Source organism: Squalius cephalus (genome assembly GCF_949319135.1).
Source record: "Squalius cephalus genome assembly, chromosome: 18".
Lineage (NCBI taxonomy): Eukaryota > Metazoa > Chordata > Actinopteri > Cypriniformes > Leuciscidae > Squalius > Squalius cephalus.
In genome coordinates this window covers 25,682,664-25,706,179 of record NC_137139.1, presented here as the reverse complement: position 1 = coordinate 25,706,179, position 23,516 = coordinate 25,682,664, and the positions used below count along the sequence as shown (strand labels likewise).

Below are 23,516 nucleotides of genomic sequence, written 5' to 3'. Positions count from 1 at the left end.
TAACCATTCAGAAATGTTGTCTACATGTTGTCACCTCTTCTTTAGTCTCTCCATCATTCTGGTTCCGGTTTGAACATAAAAGGCTAAAAGTTTGTAAAATTTTCAGTGCATGTCTGTGTGAGGTAATCGAAGCTGCTAAGGACACAAGTTGTTGTAGCTCCGCCCTCTGTGCCGGGAGCAGCAGCTCATTTGCATTTAAAGGGACACACACAAAAACGGTGCGTTTTTGCTCACCCTCAAAAAGTGACAACTTTAACATGCTATATAAAAATATCTGTGGGGTATTTTGAGCTAAAACTTCACATACACACTCTGGGGACATCAGATATTTATTTTACATCTTGTGAAAAGGGCATTATACCACCCCTTTAAATTAGTAACATGGTCAAAACTTTACTGATGAAAAAACTGAGACACATTCATCTACATGCCTTTTTTTAATAAGTAAAAAATGTAATATGATACACCAGGCTTTTGTGAGGAACATTTATTTGATCTCCCAATCATCAAAATATTGCATTGAATTATGTTTTGCTCCTCACAATAAAAACTAGTTTTGATCATAAAACTTTCAAGCATTAAAATATCATCTTACTAAAACATATTATTGGGAGATACAGTGACAACTGATATTTATATGCATTTTGTGCAGGTAGTCTTGTATACTGTTATAAATAGCTCATTGATTTTTATTCCAAGCTATCAGAATTTCATCTTTATTTTTGACCATATAGATAACAGCATCTGTGCCAAATTGCATATCTTTGCTCAGTTTGGGCCTTTGAATAAAACAGTTTTTTTCTTCCTTAAGTGTGAGCTCCATATTTTCACTATATCACACTATATTGGCTATAAAAGCCTGATGTATCAAAAATGATACAGCACAAACAAAATATATGCAAATTTTTATTTTTAGATTTTGTCTTAAGTGCACCCTAACCCTAAGTTTAATGGTTCTAATGACATTTGTAATAGATAAACAACAGGAAGTGCAGTGTAAAACGGGAACACTTTGCTCAGAAGTCGTGGCTCTAAAAGATTTGCTATTCAGACATGCTCATATGACAAAGATTTGTTCAGTATACCTGATCTGTGCACAAGTTTTTCAGCTGACTGTGTGCTGACTTGGCTCTCAAACACTTTAAATCAATGTATAAGAGTTTCGTTTCAGTAAATTATGTGTTTGTCTCATTCTGAGCTTTATATCTTGCTTGTTTTGGGGGACTAAAACAAAGTAAACACTGAATTATCTCATGGAAATCTTATGTTCTGTATGTCAAAATGGGGAGAGTATGTGACATAGCATAACATAGCCTTGGTTTTCCTTTTTTTTCTCCAGATAGAACAGCAGTATCCTGAGGCATTTTAAGTTTGAATACATCTTGCTGTTTTTTTTTTTATCTGTGTTAAGAACTAGGACAAGAACAGCAGGCACTGTTAGTAGAACTAGGATTAGGTTTGTAGTGCAGAATCTAATTGTATCTCAATTACATCCCCTTGAGAGGGTTACAGATAATTGTATGACTTTATAAGTTTCCAATAATGTGTACCTTCTGAATGATCACCAAAATGTACATTATAAAAAAGCCCAATGATTTATTCAAAACGCTATGTTTGTGAATTGTTTGTTTATATTTTTGTTTGTGTTCTGTGTCCCTTGCTTAAATTCATAAAAGCCTTCAATGTAGCACACTCATCTTTTATTGTTCATAATGATTTTTCTTCTTCATATTCTCAGTGCATTGATGAGGAAGGTTTCCGGCTCTTCCTGAAGACATATTTGGAGGTGGAGGACTTCCCAACAAATCTGTGCCAGCGGCTATTCAAATCCTTCCAGAACTCAGAGTCGGCAAAATCAGATGAAAACAGTGGGTCGTGTATAGACTTTTATTTGTATATGTCCATATGGATATATACTACCGTTCAAAAATTTGGGGTCAGTTCTTTTTTTGTAATAACCTTTATTCAGCAAGGCTGGACTGGCCATCTGTCCAGGGTGCTTTCTCCTGCCTCTGGTCTGAGAAACTGGGATATGCTCCAGCCCTATGACCTTAGAAGGTCATGTAAGGAATAGAGAGAGAGAGAGAGAGAGAGAGAGATGAATGCATCTTTGCTTTATTATTATATTATTATTAAAAAAAAAGTGACTAAATATATTTATAATGTTTTAAATGAAAACTTTCCATTCATCAAATAATCCTGGAAAGAAAAAAAAATCACAGTTTTCACAAAAATATTAAGCAGTTTCTTGAGCAGCTAATCAGCATATTAGAATGATTTCTGAAGGATGTCATGACACTGAAGACTGGAGTAATGATGCTGAAATTTCAGCTTTGCCATCTATTAAATTTATAAATTAAAATATATTAAAAATAGAAAACAGTTATTTGAGATTGTAATCATATTTCACAATATTACTCTTTTTAGTGTAGTTTTGATCAGATAAATGCAGGCTTGGTAAAAATAAGAAAATCCTACTGACACCAAACTGTTGAACGATACTGTACGTGTATAAACAAATATGTAAGTGAATCAATAGAATTGGTTGCATTACTGGGAATCATGTTTATTTATTTGAACCCTTTTTATCATAGTTTGATTTTTAAATGAATTTTTAATGCTATTAGTTCATTTTGAAAAATGAACTGTCACATCAGGAATTATTCTTGGTAACACATTATTTTACAGTGTCCTTGTTACATGTTACATGTACTTACCATAGTAATAACAGTAAATTATGCATAATTACATGCAACTAACCCTCAACCAAATCCTAATCCTACCCTAACTCTATAGTAAGTGCATGTAGTTGCTTATTATTACTCAGTACTTAAATATATAATTACACTGTAATAATTACACCTTAAAATAAAATGTAACCCTTTATTTTAAGATGACGTAGGTACACATTACTACATGTACTTACTATAGTAACAACAGTAAATTATGCAGAATTAAAAGTAACTAACCCTAAACCAAACCTTAACCCTAACCGTAACTCAATGACAAGTACAATGTAACTATGTCACCTTTAAATAAAGTGAAACCTTATTCTTTTACTCTAACGCTTAAAAAAGCCCTGTTTAAAATAATCAAACCAATGAAATAAACAATTTCTTGTATTGTGAATATATATATATATATATCTTTGTTTCTCTCTAAGGGGAAGTGTTTCTGAAGGATGTATCCTGTTATTTCTCTCTCCTGGAAGATGGGCAGCCCAGGGACAAACTGGAATGTAAATCTCAATTATAATTTTTTTGCCACTTCAAATATTTAATGATTGTTGACAACTTTGCAATACGTGGCCATGTTTTTCCCTTCACAGTTGCCTTTAGACTCTATGACAGAGATGGCAACGGTGTTCTGGACAGTTCGGTGGGTGGTCTTAGCCTGAAATATAATCCACTTCCAAACCCTCATTATGTAACTAAATCATTGTGCTCAAATTGCATCTTTTGGTAATATCTGTAACCATTCATGTTTCCGTGAAACAGGAAGTGGACCGCATTATTGCCCAGATGATGCATGCTGCAGATTACCTTGGTTGGGATGTGTCTGAACTGAGGCCTGTGAGTTGTATTTTGTTTGTGTGTGTGTGTAACATTTGCCAAGAAGAAGTGAAATGCCTATATGCGCTCATCATGACTTTTTCCATCTTAACCACACCCTGTTGAAGAGACATTCCTCCCTCATATAGCATGAATCAACTTGTCATGGAGCAAAATAAGAAAGGAAAAAAAAAAATCTGACAAGATATTTGCATAATGTTGCTCCTTATGATTCAAATGATTCCCTGAGGTGAACATTTAGTTACATCATGTACATGTTACAACAGAAATGCACATTGTGATTATTCTCAGGTGCTGAAGGATATGATGACAGCGATTGACGCAGATAGCAGTGGAACGGTGTCATTACAGGAATGGGTGGAGGGGGGGATGAATAACGTCCCGCTACTGGTTTTACTGGGACTGAAGGTAGGAAAACACAAGTACAGATTCTCACACAGTTTCAGATGCAAAGTCATAGAGCTGCGGTGCTATTTTTGGAGTGTACAAGACTATTCCTCAGATTACACTGCTCAGAAGGAGTGGCAAAAGGGAACAGAGAAAACAATGTAACAATTTAGTTGATGTATGTATTTATTGCGCTCTTTCTATCCGAGGACACATCCGATTCTGTTGTGTCTCTCAGCCTCACAATAGCGTAACAAAGGTCTGCTGACTTAACTGCACTGGTTAAGAGTCAGTGACACTTCTAACACATGCTTTGCTTGCATGCACGCACACACTTATTTGCACGACCACATGAACATTAGCAGTATTTTTCATTTTATATTTCATTTCATTTTTATTATTTAAATTTGTAATTTATTTGATTCATTTCATTTTTATTTATTTATTATGTTTCATTTTATTTATCATCATATTAAAATGATTTCTAAAGGATCATGTTTAATTGATTTATTTTAACCCTGGTGCAACAGTGACACTTCTAACACAAGCTTGCATGCATGTAACCGCTTATATGCGCAACCAGATCACATTAGCAGTATTTTTTTAATTTTCATTTAAAACTTTAAGAATTTGTCAGTGATAACCCCATATTGATTTTTCTATTAATCTAAATATTGCAGCACATGCCTGTAGTGGTTCCCAACCAGAAGGAAACAAAAACATACTAGCAGTGTGCTATGCAAAACAGAAATCCTGTGCATCTCAGTAGCACGCCATGCGTAGGATCTACTTTACATAACATCTCACTAAAATAAGCATGCATCTATAGAAGGCATTTATTCAGAATATCCCTGACATGCATCTTTCCACACAAGCCACTTGACAGCTTTAAAAAGCAAGTTCAAGCTGGCATCCACCAAGTAAGGCCAGAGCAGTATCTGGCTTCACACTTCACACCAAGACTCCTGTCTGTCCGCACTGTGCCAGTGCATGACCTGGAGACAAGCCACAGAGTCAACTGCCACGACTAAATACATCTTAATACAATAAAAAACAATATTCAACCCTTAAATTCTAAGCTAATGTCACTTTCACACTAGAAATGAACATGTAGTGTAATTCACAGTTAAACCACATGCACAGTCAATGCGGAAGTTGCGATTACAAGAAATTTGTTGTTAAGACCAACGGTCACAGTCAGCTACTCATAGATCACTTTATTTTATTCACAGAAGGGCTAACATGAATTTAGTCGTCCTAAACTCACATTCCCGGCTGTCTTGCGTTTGTGATCCAGAGCTTTGTAACCATATATCAAAGCCAGGGACTTCCCCGTGTGCTATTTCTACCTGCCCAAGCAACGCACGAGGGCTATGCTGAGCCATTGGGCACAGTTACAGCTTGGCTGTGTGGGCTACAGTTTCTGACCTCCTGAAGTTCCCGCCTGAGTCATACAAACCAATAATATGATGAATTATTAATAATTCTCTGATGTGACTGCATGAGTCAGTGTCCTTAGCCCACCCTAACCACCTCCAGCTGGCCGTTGAATTCATAAAAAAAAATTGCCAGTAGGTGTAAGATAAGGAAGCAATGTGAAATAAACAAGACAACACTCATGTGAGTCACTGAAAGTGGTAAAAAAAAACACTGATTATCATTTTATTTACCATTATGTGGTCATCTGTACCTTTAATAGATGAGTACTTTTCATCTTATTAAAAAATGGCAAAAAACACCAAAAAGCATCAGAGTAGTTCATGTGACTCATGTGCTTTAATTCAAGTCTTCCAAAGTCATACGACAGCATTGAGTAAGGATTTACAAAATGTTCCATCCAGAGTAAGCTACGACTAGTTCATTGAGTTGAACTCAAGAACCGAATCTGGGAATAAAATGAGCCGATTCTTTTCATTGAACCAAATGATCCTTTTCACAAATCAAACAGATTAGTTGATGAATCACAAATTGTTCATGAATCGTGAAATTTTGCAGAAAGCAGATTTCTGTTGGTCAACGTGGCGAACCTGCATGTTGCGAAATCTGTGTGGGGAAAACTTTCGCCCTCACGTGAAATTCTCAGTCGTACAGATTTCTATTGAAATGACTGGATTTCGCTCATGAAACTTCACTGAATTTGAATATGAGTTGATGTTTTCACACCTTTATTGACTCGTTCACAGTGATTCTCTGGTTAACAGTTCACTGAAGGGGGATAATATCATTGAATAATTACTTCAATTCGGAAGACCTGGAAAAAGTCATATGGAATACTTTTGTAGTGTTTTTGTTGTAATTTTTTTAACTATCATTGCTACACTTTTAAAGTGTGAATTTTTTATTTTAAATATCTAAATTTTTGCTCCACAGAAGAAAGTCATTCATGCAGGTTTGAAATGGCATGAGAGTGAGTGAATTATGACAGAATAAACATTTTTGGGTAAACTTTACCTTGTCATGGGGCTATATATGTCATAACTGTTTCTTTACCTTTTTTACCTTGTATCTACAGTAACACTCTGGTTAGAGGCACATTAAAGAATGTAAAGCATTAGCCTCATAAAAACATATTTGATTTAGATTATCAAGAAAAACATAACCTGTTCCCTAACATGACATTTTTCCGCTTTCCCAAGATGACCCAAAGAGACGGCCAGCACCTGTGGAGGATGAAACATTTCAACAAGCCTGTGTACTGCAACGTCTGTCAGAATATGTTGCTGGGACTCCGCAAACAGGGTCTCTGCTGCACCTGTGAGTGGAATTCTGGGTAATTTGCAAGAAATGTTCACAGATTGTTTTGCAAATGTAATCAATATTTCCAGACTGCCAAAAAAATGTTTAATTGTAACAACTAAAATGCTAAAATTGTCAAGATACAGTCCAGAAATCCAATGTGTATTGTGGTTTATATACCTAGTGAATCATATGTTTAGTTCTGATCAGTTTGGTATGACAACCATTTGCTATCATACACAGGTTGCAAATACACAGTCCATGGCCGGTGTGCCAATAAAAACCCGGCTCCTTGCACCCGCACATATGTGATGTCAAAGAAAGAGACAGGGGTAAGCACACCTTTTTTCTTTTCTTTTCTTTTCTTTTCTTTTCTTTTCTTTTCTTTTCTTTTCTTTTCTTTTCTATTTTTAATTTAACTTAATACCAATATATTATAGTATATAATATATAGTAATATGCATACAACATTAAAAAAATGCACAAAACCCTTTTCGTGGTACCTTATATATTATATACCTTATATATGTTATATCTTAAGAAAATTATACAATTATTTAGAATTAATTATAAAAACCTGTACTAAAATAAAACTAACAAAAAAAATTTAATACATTATTTAATAACAAGAAATAAAAAATTATACATTTTAATAAGTACATCTAGGATTGTCTAGGATTATTAGGATTATGAATTCTATCCATGCAAAATTGTGAGAACATGAACGACGCTCGGGACAGTTGAGGGGCCAGTGCTGCATTGTCACGAAAGTTTAAGCCTTGCCATTTTAAATATTCAAGCTCAAGAAGACGCGAAAGAGAACTCAGTTCGTTACTATGCGCAAACATCAGAAGCGCCTCAGACGTGTACCTGAGCCCATTTCGAATACTGAATTGAGTTCTCTTTCACATCGTCTTGCTCTTGATCAGACATATTCAAACTAAATTATGTCATTCCCCGTCTTGGCAAGCATCCTTGTAAACATAGTCAGTTATGTCTTAAGTGAACGTAAACAGTTGAGAAATAAAATGCATAACAGTATATTGGATCTGTGTATTAGCTCTTAAAGTGACAGCAGCCAAATATTCCTGATGCTGTCTGTGTTTTTAATGTTAATCAAACAACAAAAGACAAAGAACAGTCACTTTTTGCTCTTGACTGAATAACTGGTTATAACTTTAATAAGGATTAATCTATGTTTCATGGCTGGTAAAAAAAGAAAATTGCCGGTAAATTTTCTTAAGTCACCGGCTTATTTCTTAAGTCACCGTTTTTTTCCAACTGTGAACATTATCCAGGTCCTGTGAAGAAACAGCATCACTAAGGTCCTTTTATTGTAAACCCGACATATTGGGCCTAGCTGAGAAGGGAACCCTCCTCAAGCATCTCCTATAAGCTTTTTCTTTCGTACTGCCATCAAGTGGACACTGGAAATGTAGCATATGTGCATCTCATTTGTTTGTATGCAGATTGCGACTCATGACTGGGTGAGCGGAAACTGTGATTCTGGGAAGTGTGACCGGTGTCAGAAGAAGATCAAGAGTTTGCACGGCCTTACTGGGAAACGCTGTGTCTGGTGTCACTCCTTGGTGAGATTGGGACTTTCTGAAAAGCTACTCTACATTATACAGTTACTGAAAACCATTGTATGATAAGAGATTAAAGTGCTGTTAGGTAAAAAAAAAAAAAAAACACTGTTGATAAAATATCTCTCTCAATATCAGAAGTAGAATGTGCGTCCAAATAAAGCAGGTCAGTTTGTCATATTCACTCTGACTCATAATTTTTCATTACTTTTTACTGTCCTAATTTAGAGACATGATGAGTGTGCAACCCAGGAACCCTTCGAATGTGATTGTGGTCCTTTCAGAGATCATATCTTACCACCATGGGCAATTTATCCCGTCATCAAGGTAATGCAAACAAGAGTTTTCAACCAGGGGCCGGGGCCCACGTGGGGGCCTCAACAAACATCCAAGGGGGCTTGGGGTTTGTCCCTCCCCAGGAGCAAACCACAAGCCTTGCCATTTTTTAGATACTCTGACCGAGTCGCCTTGCCATAACAATCTGGCCCTTGTCAAAGTCACTCAGATCTTTATTCCTGCCCATTTCTCCTGCATCCAACACATTGATTACAAGAACTGATGTGGCTTTGTTTGTAGATCATCAATGATATTCTGTACACCTTTAACTGGTCATAATGTTTTGGCTCATCAGTGTCTATAGATTAATAATATATAATATTCTAATTTAATATAATATAATTCTGATAATATTTTATTACATAGGGTTCCTTTGAATATTGTGTTGGACAGTGGGGGCAAAAAGGTTCAAAAGGCAAAAAAAGGTAGAGAACCACTGTGCTAGACTGTTTTTACCTAAGCGAATTACAAGACTTCCAAAAATGGATTAAAAATATGTTCCTGGTTTAGATAATAAATACTGCCTGCAAAGCTCCGTGGCTGAACAAAAGCACAACAACACCATCTGATGATAGTAAAAACAACATGAAGATAGTTAAAAGATTAAAGATCGGCTTACATAGAAAACATTAAACACAGATTATTTGTGATTCTCCATTGTACCTTTTGTTCTTTGTTTCCTCACATAGGAGAGGCAAAACTGCGTAAAGAACAGCTGCGCATTTTCAGGTGATGACAGTGACCACAACACTACACCTGATGGACAGGTACTACAGGTAAGACACAGCATGGACAGTCTTTTATGTTTCTGCTATCTTACCATGCAGAGACAAGAGGTACTGATACTGAATGATGGCAGTGAAACTAAAACACAACTTCCTGTCCCCAAACAGATAAACCCAATTCCTAACACTCATCCTCTTTTGGTGTTTGTGAATCCTAAAAGCGGCGGTAAACAGGGAGAAAGGTGAGAATACTTCCATCCATCCATCGTTATCTAATTGCCTGTGTGTGTTAGATATGTGTATTTCACTATTTTGAATCACTAAATATGTGTTTTTACAGAATCCTTCGCAAATTCCAATACTTGTTGAATCCTCGGCAGGTTTATAACCTTTCCAGTGGTGGGCCAGGTCCAGGGTAAGGAATTCACTACCATTTTTAGCATACATAAATATTTATTTGTGCCCTGCATCCGCTTGGTTGAACTTCTAGAAAACAGAACTATTAAAAATGGACGAAAGATGAAAAATGCATGATATCATCCACATTTTAGTTTTATAGATGTGGATGGTTTTAAATGAACTGAAGCTTGAAGAAGCTCAAAGTGGTAATCTATATGATCTTCTGTTTCCAAACCAGGTTATGTTTCTTCAGAGATCTGCCGAACTTTAGAATATTAGTTTGTGGAGGTGATGGCACAGTGGGCTGGATCCTGGACGCTATAGGTTGGAAACTAAATCAAACATACTTCCTGTGACATCACTGTGAATGTGTAATGCTCTCATTTCCCTTTCAACCAACTGTTCTTTTCAATTCCTCAAAGATAAAGCCAACCTGCCAGTGCGCCCCCCAGTGGCCGTGCTTCCTCTTGGCACAGGAAATGATCTTGCACGCTGTCTTCGATGGGGCGGAGGTGAGGACAGAAGCTGAACTTGAAACTTGAACATGAGCCTATATGTCTATATTTAGTGTCTCTCACGGTTATGATGCTGTAGGTTATGACGGGATGGATCTGGGCCGGATCCTGAAGGACATTGAGGGCGGTTCTGTGGTGCAGATGGATCGCTGGAGCGTACAGGTGACCCTGGAGGACAGTAAGGAGAGAGGTGATCCTGTTCCCTACGAAATCATCAACAACTATTTCTCCATTGGAGTGGTAAGACACATACAGTACAGCATTCATCTGAAATCGTCTAATACATTACCTTTTAGGTAGTTTCAAGACCCTCATTTTCTTTCTGTGCTTTTCCTGCCAATATAATTATATTTGTAAAAAAAAAAAAAAATTAAAAATATATAATTCTCTCTGTGTTGGCTGTGTCTGGAACAGGATGCCTCCATTGCTCACCGCTTCCACACCATGAGGGAGAAACATCCACAGAAGTTTAACAGCAGGTGAGCATGTCACACACTAAACCTATTTCTTTACAATATTTTCTTAAAAATAATATTAATAATATACACAAAATCCATCACCTAATTTAAGTAGTTATGATATACGAAAATAACTCAGTCTTGGCCTTTTATAATTGTGCTGTGTTTGCAAACATAGCGTATGTCTAATGTCCATTAAAATGCACATTGGTTCTGAACCATGGATCTGATGTCAACTTTGTATACATTTTTTTTAAATCAATTACAATTCTTTAAAAAGTTAATGAAAACATTGTAGGTTTAAGGTTGTTATAAATCAAGTGATTTTCAAGAAGAAGAAAAAAACTAATTATATATATTTTTTTTTTTTTTTTTTTTTTTCTAAAAAAAAATAGATTTTCTTCTAAAATATATATATATATATATATATATATATATATATATATATATATATATATATATATATATATATATTAATGCCTTTATTCAGCAAGGGCACATTCAAATTAATCAAAAGTGACAGTAAAAACCATTACATTGTTTTAAAAAAAATCTCTTTCAAGTAAATGCTGTTCTGTTGAACTTTCTTTTCATCAAAGAATCCTGAAAAATGTTTCACAGTTTCCACAAAAATATTAAGTAGCACAACCATTTTCAACATATGAATGAATGATTTCTGAAGGATCATGTGACACTGAAGACTGGAGTAATGATGCTGAATGTTCAGCTTTATCACAGGAATACATTTAATTTTAAAATATATTCAAATAGAAAACAGTTATTTAAAATTGTTATAATATTTCACAATATGACTGTTTTACTTAAGAGTAAAAGTCTTACTGACACCTGTAATAGTGTATACATGTAATAGCCTGATTTATTACTTTTTTCTTTTCTTTTTTTGAAAAGATGTTTGCTTTAGCAGCATCCAATTTAATGACCATTTTTGATTTGAGTGGAACCATATGCCCAAAAAACATAAACCATAAAAAAACTCAAGAGAAAATGTTCTAAATGAGTTTGTGGCTTCCTCTTCATGCATATATATCTTTCTTTCAGGATGAAGAACAAACTGTGGTATTTTGAATTTGCCACATCTGAGACAATCTCAGCATCTTGTAAAAAACTCAAGGAGTGTCTCACCATTGAGGTAAGAAAAAAAGAAGAAGATCACACTCCCATGAGAGTTCAGAGAGGTACCCTTGTCCCTTCTTCCCTTGTGCTGAAAGCATCATCAAAAATGCCCATCAAAAAGCATCATCTAAAAAGCATGAGCACAGTAAGGGCATTAGAGTGATAACACCTGTTATTAACCTGCTTTTGGTATTAGTCGTCTGTCAGAGCTCAAGCCAGGCCCATTTTAATCTACCAGATCAGGGGCATTCATTCAGAATATGAAGCAAATGCAATTCATTACTTAAAAATCTGCTCATGCACGAATTCGCCTTGAAATGATTTTTAAAATGGAAAAAGTAACGGAACTGACCCCAGCGCCTCTGTCTGGCCTTATCCAGTGTTGGGGGAACCAGTTGGATCTCAGTTGTCTTTCTCTGGAGGGAATTGCAGTCCTCAACATTCCCAGCATGCACGGTGGCTCCAACCTGTGGGGTGAAGCCAAAAAAAGTGAAAGAGCGGACCAGGACTTGCCTGAGGTCATAGTAGACCCTGAAGTCTTAAAAGTGAGCCCGCAAGGTACGTTTCATTATATGCAGGGAGAAATCTATAAAGCCCCTATTATGCTATTTTAAAAGTTCCTCATTTTGTATTGGATGTCTCCTACAATGTTTACACGCATTCCAAGGGCAAAAAACACTTTAATTTTCTCATAATATACACTGCAGCATCACATATTTTAACCTTCTTTCCGAGAGCCTACTCTACTCTGATTGGCTAGATGACCCAGTCTGATGTGATTGGTGTACAGCGTGTCGGAAACAAAACACCCATTAGCATATCTGAATTTCAGCTCCAGAGGCTTTCTCAGACACAAAATAGTGTCTTCACGACATGTTGACAACACTAAGCAAACTCTTCCAGGCCTCAGCTACAACTGAAGACCATAGGCTGGCATTATGCAAAATTTTTGTAAACCTACCTTGGTTTGTGCAGGAAGTAAGACTGGGGTGACTGACGACTTGTTTCAGGCAGTTCAGAATCATTTATTTCTTTTGGGCGTCTATAACTCCATTTATTGTGCATTTTGATCTTTGAAACTTCACAGACCTTTTACATTCACAAGCTATATTACATGACATAAATGGTCATTTCCGAAAAAGCATAATAGGGGCACTGAAATGAAGGTTATCCAAAACACTCAACGGACTGTCTCCAAACAGACATGAGCGATAAACGCGTGGAGTTGGTGGGATTGGAAGGAGCCATTGAGATGGGACAGATATACACAGGGCTGAAGAGCGCAGTCCGGCTTGCCAAAACATCTCAGATTACCATCAGGTGAGACAAACTTACCAACAAATGTCAGCTATGGATGTCTTTAAACAAGCTCTTACTGGCACAAACAAGTCAAGACATGCTCAGACATGTTCAATACTGTCAGTCTGCATTCCCTGCATTTACATACTCGTTTGGATTTTTATTCAAAAGTAAAATATTCAATTTACATCCCATTAATTCTTTTGTCATTTTTCATTGTTAACCATTATTGAGTCTTATGATGTGAATGTGTGTTTAGTCACCCCAAGCAATTGTGCATTATATCATTCACTCATTATTTTTGCTTCTAAAAAAGTGTCTTATTCAAAAATGCACACTCATTTATAGGACAAAGAAGCCTTTGCCAATGCAGATAGATGGAGAACCGTGGATGCAGCCACCTTGTACCGTAAGTGTCTACCACTTTCAAAATACTACCTCATTCCAGTCTGTTCACTATAAAGATTTATTCAGATTCATACACTGATTTGTTCAGTGACCCTTTCTGCAGATTACATTGTAAGTGGTGAGAAGTGATTGTCTTTTGTGTTTTATATGTGAGTCATTTGATTCATTGACTCAACCAAAACAAGTCTTATTAAAATGTGCGTTTCTACAAATCTAATAAGCGACATAAACTGTGTTTAAGCATCATGAGTGTTGTTTCCAAATGATTAAAAAATATCACGTTATTTTACTTCCTCAGATTCACATCACACATAAGAACCAAGCTAGTATGCTGATGGGCCCTCAAGCCAAATCTGGCTTCTTCAACCTGAAATAGAGTTTACCTTCGCTTGAGGATCATCCATATCGCTTCAAAACTGTGTGTGCATTAACAAGGACTCTGAAGCCAGTGAAAGTTTAAAGCGATTATGTAAATTTTGCAACAAATGTTTACTAAGGTTTTAGCTCTTACTCAGATCCTTTTGTTTTAGGAGATTATCCTTACATTAGGTACAAACATTTCACTTGTCCATCTTAATATCAATTATGCTCTCTTTAAAGAAATGTAGTGCTCTTAAACAGTAGGTCATGCATTCATTTTTGCATGCATTTTTTTTTTTTTTGCTGTGATATACATATCATATGCACAGGTCATTCCAAGTACATATGTTGAATATTTGTTTTAAGGTTATGTAGATATACATACAAATATGCATCACTCCAAAGCATCCAGTGAATGAAGGTTTGATGCACAGTGACTTTGCTGTAAGATTAGAAACAGATCTGCATTAACTCTGCACTGTGCTTTTTGTTTTTCCTTTCGATTTTTTTTTTCTCAGCTAAGCCTAAATCTTCTGTTGCTTCTGCAGTTACTAATCATGAATGTCAAGATTAATCCAAGGTGCCAGTGTGCTCTTTGCCAGAACAATGACTAGATTTAGCAAATCAAAAGCTGAAGAGCTTGATGAGACATCTAATTTATTTGCTGTTAAATTGTACACCTAAAATAGTAGGTGTAATATTTAGATATTATATTAAAACAAAATCCATGGTATGTTAATTAAGTGTATTAGGTTTCATTGTAGCCTATCAAGAATGTATTGAGTTAGTTGTGCACTGTTTTTGCAACATTTCATACATTTCAATAGTGATAGTTCCCTGTTATTCTATTTTCTTCTGATAACTCAATGGACAAAATCCTAAAGGTTTTAGATTACACACTGCAAATGAATGGCCCTCTGGCAAGCTTTATAATTCTGTGTTGTTCCTGAGAATGTAGAGGATCTATTAATTTTGTGAATTTGTCTGAATAAACATTTCAATGTTAAATCTCTTCTTCTTTTTTCATCATTTGCCACAACGTGCATAAGATGTTTTGCCGCATATAAGCACTAGAGGGCGCCATCAGTTTGAACAATTTTACACCAGCCTGATCAAGCATCGGGTTCAAGTTCACTTTCTCATAGGCCTACCATTTCTGGGCTACCAAAACTAGTTTTTTTATGTACAGACCTACACCAAAATACTCAACTGAAACGAGAAAACTCAATATTAAAGTGTTAAAATCATTTTTAGTAAAATTTAGTACAATTATATTTGGTTGGCCTTTATTAATTCAAGGTTCACCAAGGTTTACCAGTGGTTCTCGGTCAACAACTCAATGATTAGAGTCAAGAGCCTCTCTTACAAACATGTGCGATTCGAATGAACCGATTGTGAGCTTTTGAAATGAACCGAGGAGTTGAATGATGCGGCTAAATATAAGTTACTTTAATATCCAAAAACAAAAATATTACAAATAAAATTTACTGGAAATGTTTATTGTGTAAGTTTTATCAACTCGCATACAAAACCACAGAGTTGGTTTTAATAAATAGCTGTCAAACTACAGTACATTTCAAGTCTTAATTCACTCTTGATAATAGTGTTTACTAAATGCCTTAAAATGTAATCGTAAATAATATTATACTTCTACCTGCAAAACCGTTTCAAGTAATGGTCATGGCTGAAGTACATCGCTTCTGTGCATGACGGCCAATCGCATCGCGCCAATTGTGTGTCCCCGCCCCCTTTGAATATAGCAGGGTCGCTAGGTCCCTCCCCCTTTTCAAGCATTTCATTCCTTCACATGTGCTTTCCTTAACTCGACGAGTCTGTCCGCAGATGCTGTTGCTGCTGCTGAGCTAGAGAGCTGGGGATTATTGCACGTCAAGTCAAAGTGTTGACTGGTGCCGAGTGGGTGTCTTCTCACCCACACTCAGTACTTTCCATCTCTTGCTCTTCTTTCATCCACTGTTACTTGCTTATTGAGTGACACGCGGACTATGAAAAATATGACTTTCCGACGCGTAAAGAAGCTGAACTCAAACGAGCCGGACAGCGGGTCGTTGTGTCATGACAGTGGAGATATCTACTTTACCTCCTCCAAATCGGACAGCTGTACTGTGGACCGTGGACCCTCAAACTCCACTGAGGTGTATAATTATAAGACCCTCGCTTACTCTGGAGGGACCCTACCAAGGAACTTTAAAAAGGTTAGAGCGTTTCATTTTATTTTCGAGATTCGAAACGCTGTATTTGAGTCCTTAAAAGTGTTTCATGAGCATTGGCATTTGATCCGTTTATGATATTTACCTACCTTTTAATTCCCAACTGAAAAAAAAAAAATTTTTAGTCCAGCATTAGATGGATTTTCCGGGCTTAGTCAGCCTCTCTATGGTCAAACTGGTATTTTGGGTGGTTTTAGAAGAGTTCTGGACACTTTTCAGCTGGTTAGACAAGCTAAGACTGTTTGTTAAGGAAATCCTGCTAAAACATTGTAAACTATGTTATTATGATTTTAGCTGGGTTAAGCTGGTCTGGCCAAATTAATGTTCAACTGGTCTCGCTGGGAGACCAGTTAAGACCAGCACACCAGTTTGTTTGTTTTCTTCAGCAAGGTTGAGCTGTAGTTTCCACTGTTAATACTGAATTCACACTTATATCAGCTAATAGAGAGAAACACTTGTTAGCTTCTTTGATATCCTGCCCTCTGCACATCTTGAATGGATTGTATGATGTTGTCTGGCCTTAATTAAGCTCAGAAACAACAGTCCTGTGAGGTTTTTGATTAGAAGCAGCAGTGTGCATGCGACACTCAAGTTTGATTAGTTTAAAATCACATAAGTTGAGCTCTACCTCTCATCATCATTGGCTAGATCTGCACATTTTGGATGTGTCCCTTATTAACACACCTGATTCATATCATCAGCACATTGTTTGATGCTCTGAACTGGGTATGAGACATTCAAAATGTGCAGTGCTGCAGGATTAACAACCACTGTTGAAGGGGAGTAGTTAAAGCAATGATGTCCTTGTTTGAGTCTTGTCCTGAATGGTTCAAGCAGTTGTCACACTTTGCTTGGCATGTAAAGAATTTCTAGACCTGCGCTCATTCACACCTGTCCATCAGTGTGCATCTGTGACCATCAGCATGTGACGCTTCCTCTGAAGAACCTCGTTTGCATGTAATATGTATGCATATGAGCAGTCATGTGAATCTTTAGGAGTGACTACTTTTTCATTTCGGCATGACTCTGATTCATTAGTGTTCATCATACAACAGATCACTCATATCACGCCATAAAAAGTAGAGCTTGCAATGCCATGACACCACTGTGCATTCAGCAGGAAACACCAGTGTTTGTGGTAAAGAACTAACTTATTTTAGTCATTGTTTGCAAAAATTTGCTCAAGGTCAAAGGTTTGTATACTTAAGTTTAGGTAGCAACCATTCATTCTCAAGTGAGAAATGCTTAGCATTTTAAGCTAACAGTCACCCAAACAAGAGGAAAATATTGTCACGTGAATCATTTTATATTAAACATTTATTAATAATTATAATTATTGTATTATGTTTTATTAATATTTATATTATTATAATAATAATGCACATTTGATTTTCACTTATCTGAAAATGTTTCACCTGTATTTTATTAATAATAATGCAAATTACACTAGTTGTATTGTTGTTGTTATTGCGCCAATTTGTAATAGTATGGACTATAGGTATAGATATATCTAGTATAAAGTCTCCCACACTTCCTTCCAAATCCAGAGAGAGACATTAATCTGCTGCTCACCTCTACACTCGGCTTTGGCAAAAGCAGTTGCTCTCCTGGGCTTTGACCATGCAGATGTGAGCCTGCTTGGTTTTGGCCCTTGGGTTTAGACACACTGAAGTGTGTTTCATGGTCACTCATGGTGTAAAGTGTTTCCCGGTGCCTTCGGACCACCCACACACAGGTCTTACTCTCTTGAGTAACTGTAAACAGCTCATATGTGTCCCTGCTGAATTTTGGGCCTGCTCTTTAACAGTCCACCTCCTGTGTGGCCAGCCAAACCGTTTTATGGAACCTGACCAAGTGTCCGGGGCAGAGAAGCCCCCTCCGGATTGTCTGCGACCTTTGTGGTGTGGAACTGAATTTACTGCAGAATTGAAAAAGCTTGAGTAAACGGGGGTCAGTGTGGTTTTGTTGTTGATCGTGTATGGCTTTTGAAATTCAAATAGCTCTGATATGATCTTGATATCTCCGGGTAGCTGCATGTCTGGTGGCAATCAAAACAACATCTATAGTCTAGTTTGTGTTATGAATCTGATCTTCTTAAAGGGATAGTTCACCCAAAAATGACAATTCTGTCATTATTTTTTCACCCTCATGTTGTTTCAAACCTGTATGGCCCTCTTTCTTATTCAAATTCAAATTTAAAAACTGTATTGTCTATCCCCACAGGGGTAGAACATTGTATTTAGACAAAGGCTCAACGAACAATACAAAAAAATCCATAACAAATATCATCAGTTTTAAAACCTACTACATTAAGACCTACGCAATTTCTTGTGATTCATATTAAAGGAGAACTCCGGTCAATTTTAACATTGAGCTAATTTTTTTGTCAATTTGGAGTGCTGTCAATACAGAGAACAACGACAAAAATCGGTGTTGCCTACACCGTGTTATCCTCTTTTTAAAATTTGCACCCTGTTGACTTCAATGGGGCAATATTTAAACCTGCTTTTAGCCTCTTAACATCCTTGATGTGTCATTACAAGTGCACAGGTCATGTGAGTGATTCCTTCAGAGTGAACACGAGTGAATCTGACTGCAGTAGATGTGAAAGATATGGATAAAATGAAGTCCAAAGTAGTCGATTGCCGAGTTCACGAGCGTGATCATAGGTAACTAAACCAATGTGCGTGAACTCAGCAATCGACTACTTTGGACTTCAACCGAAAACAGGATGTAAATACAGGTATGTGCGCTGGCTTAAATAACATCATTTTTATCCATTTCTTTCACATCTACTGCAGTCAGATTCACTCGTGTTCACTCTGAAGGAATCACTCACATGACCTGTGCACTTGTAATGACACATCAAGGATGTTAAGAGGCTAAAAGCAGGTTTAAATATTGCCCCATTGAAGTCAACAGGGTGCAAATTTTAAAAAGAGGATAACACGGTGTAGGCAACACCGATTTTTGTCGTTGTTCTCTGTATTGACAGCACTCCAAATTGACAAAAAAATGAGCTCAATGTTAAAATTGACCGGAGTTCTCCTTTAAGATCCCATTTAAAATACCAATAGCAGTTGGAATTTTTTTTTCGCCTAGGGTAGCCTACTTTATACCGTCTGCCAGAATAAAGTAACTGATATTATGTTGAACGTAAAAGAAGATATTTTAAAATGTTTCTATATTGTCCATGCATTGAAAGTCAATGAGTCCAATGCTTTGTCATTCAGGTTTAGAATGACAGGAGGGCGAGTAAATGATGATGGTTTTCATTGTTGGGTGAACTATCCATTTAAAGACTATGTTGCTGTGTGGTTTAAATGAATTGTGTGGTATGACAGCAATTTTTCAATTGCCATTTTAAGGTCAAAAACAACAGCTCCTTCACAGCTGCTTGACTCAAACTAGCCAGCAACATTTAAATGTTGCATTTTAATTTGCAGAAATGAGTCCTAAACAAGGCTTGCTCACAGTGGAGTACTACACGGCAAGATTTGGATTGTAGGGCAGGGTAGGTTTATGAACAGTTCTCTGTATCGTGACTCCTACATTTTGCGTAAACGCCGGGCCACAACAGGGTATTGTGCGGCGGAGAGCTTTGCTTCTCCATCCAACTGCCCCCGAGGGACCCTCTTAGTTACATGGAAATAAATGAAGTCATTGAGGGGACCCTACGACAATTCTCAAAGAGTACGAAAATAAAGAAAGGCAACGTTTTACTAGCTTAGGAGGGTTCTTGCACAAAGTGCACTCTGTGGAAAGCTGAAGTTGTTGGGGTTGAGGTAGAGCCCGATTGAATGGGCGTCTGTCAGAGCGGGCGTAATATGAATGAATACTTATATCTGTTGTGTGTTTTGTGTTGGGTTTTCAAAGTTATCAGCCGGAACATCAGGGCAGTTGTTGTAGAACATGCCAGAACCAATCTGGCTACATCGTAGATCATCCTTGTGATAATTTCCAAGACGTTTACTGTAAGTAAACCTGTAGTCTGGAGATAAAATAAGATCAGAAAGCCGTGACAGGAACGGTTCAGAGAAGGCGTCGGACAGGCATGCATTTCCGGTTATTTGTCTGCGATTGTCATCCGAGCTGTTAAACAACATATATGTGTGAAATGAACACATTGAGCACAACCTAAAGACCTGTTGATCAAGGGGAGTGCACAAGGGCAGATCTTCCAAAAGTCACAGACACTAATTTTCTTTCTCTTGTCTTTCTATCTTTCCTCCGCATAAATCTGTCTTGCTGAACAGAACGGTGGGCTGCAAAAATGGAAGCCCCTCTCACAGTCTCCAGAACCACAAAGGTAAATTGCCCCTGCTTTTCTTCCACCTACACAGATTTGATTGGCGTATGCATGCGTCATCGTTATTTCCTTAAAATACGCTTGATTTATTTAGACAGTTTTGAAAACGTCAGACCATAGTCATTCACGCCTTACAAGGTGTCATGGAATAAAAATAACCCCCTTTGAACAAACGCAATTATAGATTTATATAAAGGGCCCTGTTTCAGAGGACAGAATGAATGAAATGAGGCCTGAGTGAATCTGTGAATAAAAAGGGAGTGTGTGTTGGATCGGCCAGATGGTCAGATATGATCTTTCTTGACTGTATGTGTCTCTTTATTGTTGAGTATATGCAATGCATATACATAATTCATGAGTGCCTAATAATGTATGAGTGCTTTGAGAAAAACAGGGGTCTTGTCATGTCTTCATGATTTACACGTTTGAATCCTGAAATTGCTTAATTGTCTTGACAACTAGTATTATCAACACAGAAGTCATCTCTAGATTAAAGTGCACCTCTGTTCAAGTAATTCATGTCCTGAGGTTGTTGTTCTTATTGAGAAACAAAACGCACTGTATAAGTATGAAACTGAAAGTATACTGAAAAGTTTGAGAGTGAGCTGTTCAGATATCACACTTAGTATTTGGTGCTTTTTTACTTTTTCACACGTTTACTATTACGCCATAAAGACGTATCCTCCAAAATAGCGGAATCATGGGGTTGATTATGCATTTCCTCTGTGATCTTTCATCATCCTTGTTCCTGTAAGCATTGACAAGTCAAGCTCATAGATTGAGACTAAACCAGTCAGACCATCTCTGTATAGCAGCCCTTTCCTCTATTCATATTAACAGAATCCCCTCTGTTTTGCTGAATTTCCTTCCAGGAAAACGGTGATCCTGGAGAAGAAAGAGGAGGAGGCCTTTGGCTTTGAAATCCAGGTAAGAGATATTTAGACACTCTGTATGCAAGACATATTATCTGAATTCGTTCATAGCATCTGAACTGGTGAAAAATAATGTAAAATCTTTCTAAAGTGGTCTAGGGCACGTTTACATGACAATGATGTACTAAAAACGGTAACTTTATTTTACAGTGTCCTTGTTAAATGTTACATGTCCTTACCATAGGAAAAACAGTAAATTATGCATAATTACATGCAACTAACCCTCAACCAAATCCTAATCCTGCCCTAACCCTATAGTAAGTGCATGTAGTTGCTTAATATTACTCAGTACTTAAATATATAATTACACTGTAACAATGACACCTTAAAATAAAGTGTAACCGTTTTTCCTTTGCATTTTTTCGCGTACTGACGACAAGGTTGTCAAAACGATTCCCGTTCACATGGATCCACGAAAACGATTAAGAGCGCTGTATTATTCATGCCAGGCCAGTATTTGGCGACGTCAAGATCTTCAAGTTCTCGTTTTTGTAGTTTACACAAAGATGATAACGGTATCGTTTTCAAAAACGTGCACTTTGAAACCCATTATCACAAGTTAGCATTTTCAGGCCCCCAAAATGCCATTTTTGTATAAATGAGTGGTCAAAATCATACATACGTTTTCTTTTTTTAGTTGAAAACAGGGTCTTGTAAACGTCCCCTTAGCTTGTACATGTGGGTGGGCTGCTCAGGATGAAATAAAAGCAAGACCTTGGATGAAGGATCTCTTCGTTGTTAAGTTGCTGTTATATTCAGCTTCAAGGTCTCGCTTGATTAAACTTCAGTGGATGGCACCTCATTTCTATTATACAGTATTAGCTAAGGTTTCTCCACATTTAATCCAGTTAGTTTTGACAAAAAAAAAAAAAAAGTGCTTGTCTTGTAATTTATTCCTCATAACACTCACTTTATCAAAGCCTGAATACTCAATGTGGAACCGATTATGAACTCATTTCTAATTATTTATTCTGCTTCAAAGCAGTAGGTCATTTGTTGTGACACATGTGCCAGATAGCTAGTTTATATTTAGTAATGTATAATAGTTCAGATGCAGGACAGAGGACCCCTCCTTTCCGGCCTTGTCCTCTAGTACAGGATATGACATCAAGTTACTGTCACATGATATGTCGACATATCAAGAAATGAATTGTTTTCTGGGATGGCGTGCTGTAGACAACATTGTTTGAGTCTCTTAGCAGTTGGGGATACGGTTGGCCGTATCTACTATGTAAATATGTCTGTACTTTGCATCTCCTGAGGCGCTTGGTGTCTCAGAGATTCGTGTAAGCATTTGGAGTGTGTGGGAAGAGGAAGGAAGCAGGCTATTCCAAACATTTGAAAACACTTTATAAATGATTCACTTTTCAGAGATAGACATTTGCTTTTTTTTCCTAAATGAGTGATAATTGGGAGTTCAGACCTTACAATGTTGCATCAGGTATTTAACACCATAGTGGCTTTTCTTAAAGGGACAGTTCACCCAAAAATTATGTTTTCAAAATTTACTCCTCATCATGATATTTGAAACCTGTATTACCCTTTTTCTCCTGTAATATATAAAATAAGTTATTTATAGCAGAATGAGAATGTCAAAAAGGGTCTTTTCCATACAATGAAATGAATGGTGACTGGCTGTCAAGCAAGAATATCGGCTGAAATTTCAGTACGTTTCTCACATAAATTTGTTGCATGGATTTAGAAGACTTGAAATGTAGTGCACAAGTCATATGGACCACTTTTATGGTGCTTTTTGGACATTAACAGCCCCAGTCCCCATTCACTTTCATTGTAATGGTAAGGAGCAGTGTGAGCCCTCTTTAAAACATAATCTTTTGTGCTCTGCTGAAGAAAGAAAGCCATAGGGGTTTGTAACATCCAGAGGGTGAGTAAATGATGACAGAATGTTAGTTTTTACGTGAACCAAGGCAAACTTTATGAAGTCATCAAAAGTTTAGTCAGATTCACCTTTCTTTTGACAAATTGAGGTTTAACAGTGTCCTCCGCTCACTAAGCTGTTAACCTCAACAACTGCTTTGGGTTTCAGTTGAGGAAATGAGCACCAACATCAGCCATCCTCAAAGGCGTTGAAATCAGACGTTCCTACGCATTTTACACACTTCAGCAATTGT

General features: G+C 36.9%; 2 protein-coding genes across 3 annotated transcripts in view; both read left to right on the top strand.

Annotated features, from left to right (window-relative positions):
- The window catches only part of dgkaa (diacylglycerol kinase, alpha a), a 29,345-nt gene extending 14,418 nt beyond the window's left edge, over positions 1 to 14,927 (top strand). For both annotated transcript variants that reach the window (XM_079849147.1, XM_079849148.1), the window contains exons 4-24: positions 1,739 to 1,868; positions 3,164 to 3,238; positions 3,329 to 3,378; positions 3,498 to 3,572; positions 3,864 to 3,980; positions 6,596 to 6,713; positions 6,939 to 7,027; positions 8,165 to 8,284; positions 8,510 to 8,608; positions 9,307 to 9,393; positions 9,511 to 9,584; positions 9,683 to 9,757; positions 9,980 to 10,065; positions 10,164 to 10,253; positions 10,336 to 10,496; positions 10,671 to 10,735; positions 11,774 to 11,864; positions 12,229 to 12,406; positions 13,051 to 13,168; positions 13,496 to 13,556; positions 13,854 to 14,927. In XM_079849147.1, coding sequence (XP_079705273.1) covers positions 1,739 to 1,868; positions 3,164 to 3,238; positions 3,329 to 3,378; positions 3,498 to 3,572; positions 3,864 to 3,980; positions 6,596 to 6,713; positions 6,939 to 7,027; positions 8,165 to 8,284; positions 8,510 to 8,608; positions 9,307 to 9,393; positions 9,511 to 9,584; positions 9,683 to 9,757; positions 9,980 to 10,065; positions 10,164 to 10,253; positions 10,336 to 10,496; positions 10,671 to 10,735; positions 11,774 to 11,864; positions 12,229 to 12,406; positions 13,051 to 13,168; positions 13,496 to 13,556; positions 13,854 to 13,931 — 2,037 coding nt within the window. In that variant the 3' untranslated portion in view covers positions 13,932 to 14,927. The remainder of the gene's footprint in view (positions 1 to 1,738; positions 1,869 to 3,163; positions 3,239 to 3,328; positions 3,379 to 3,497; positions 3,573 to 3,863; positions 3,981 to 6,595; positions 6,714 to 6,938; positions 7,028 to 8,164; positions 8,285 to 8,509; positions 8,609 to 9,306; positions 9,394 to 9,510; positions 9,585 to 9,682; positions 9,758 to 9,979; positions 10,066 to 10,163; positions 10,254 to 10,335; positions 10,497 to 10,670; positions 10,736 to 11,773; positions 11,865 to 12,228; positions 12,407 to 13,050; positions 13,169 to 13,495; positions 13,557 to 13,853) is intronic.
- Positions 14,928 to 15,697: 770 nt separating this feature from the next.
- tamalin (trafficking regulator and scaffold protein tamalin) overlaps positions 15,698 to 23,516 on the top strand; it is a 20,130-nt gene continuing 12,311 nt past the window's right edge. The window contains exons 1-3 of the mRNA XM_079848984.1: positions 15,698 to 16,128; positions 20,400 to 20,452; positions 21,325 to 21,379. Coding sequence (XP_079705110.1) covers positions 15,919 to 16,128; positions 20,400 to 20,452; positions 21,325 to 21,379 — 318 coding nt within the window. The 5' untranslated portion in view covers positions 15,698 to 15,918. The remainder of the gene's footprint in view (positions 16,129 to 20,399; positions 20,453 to 21,324; positions 21,380 to 23,516) is intronic.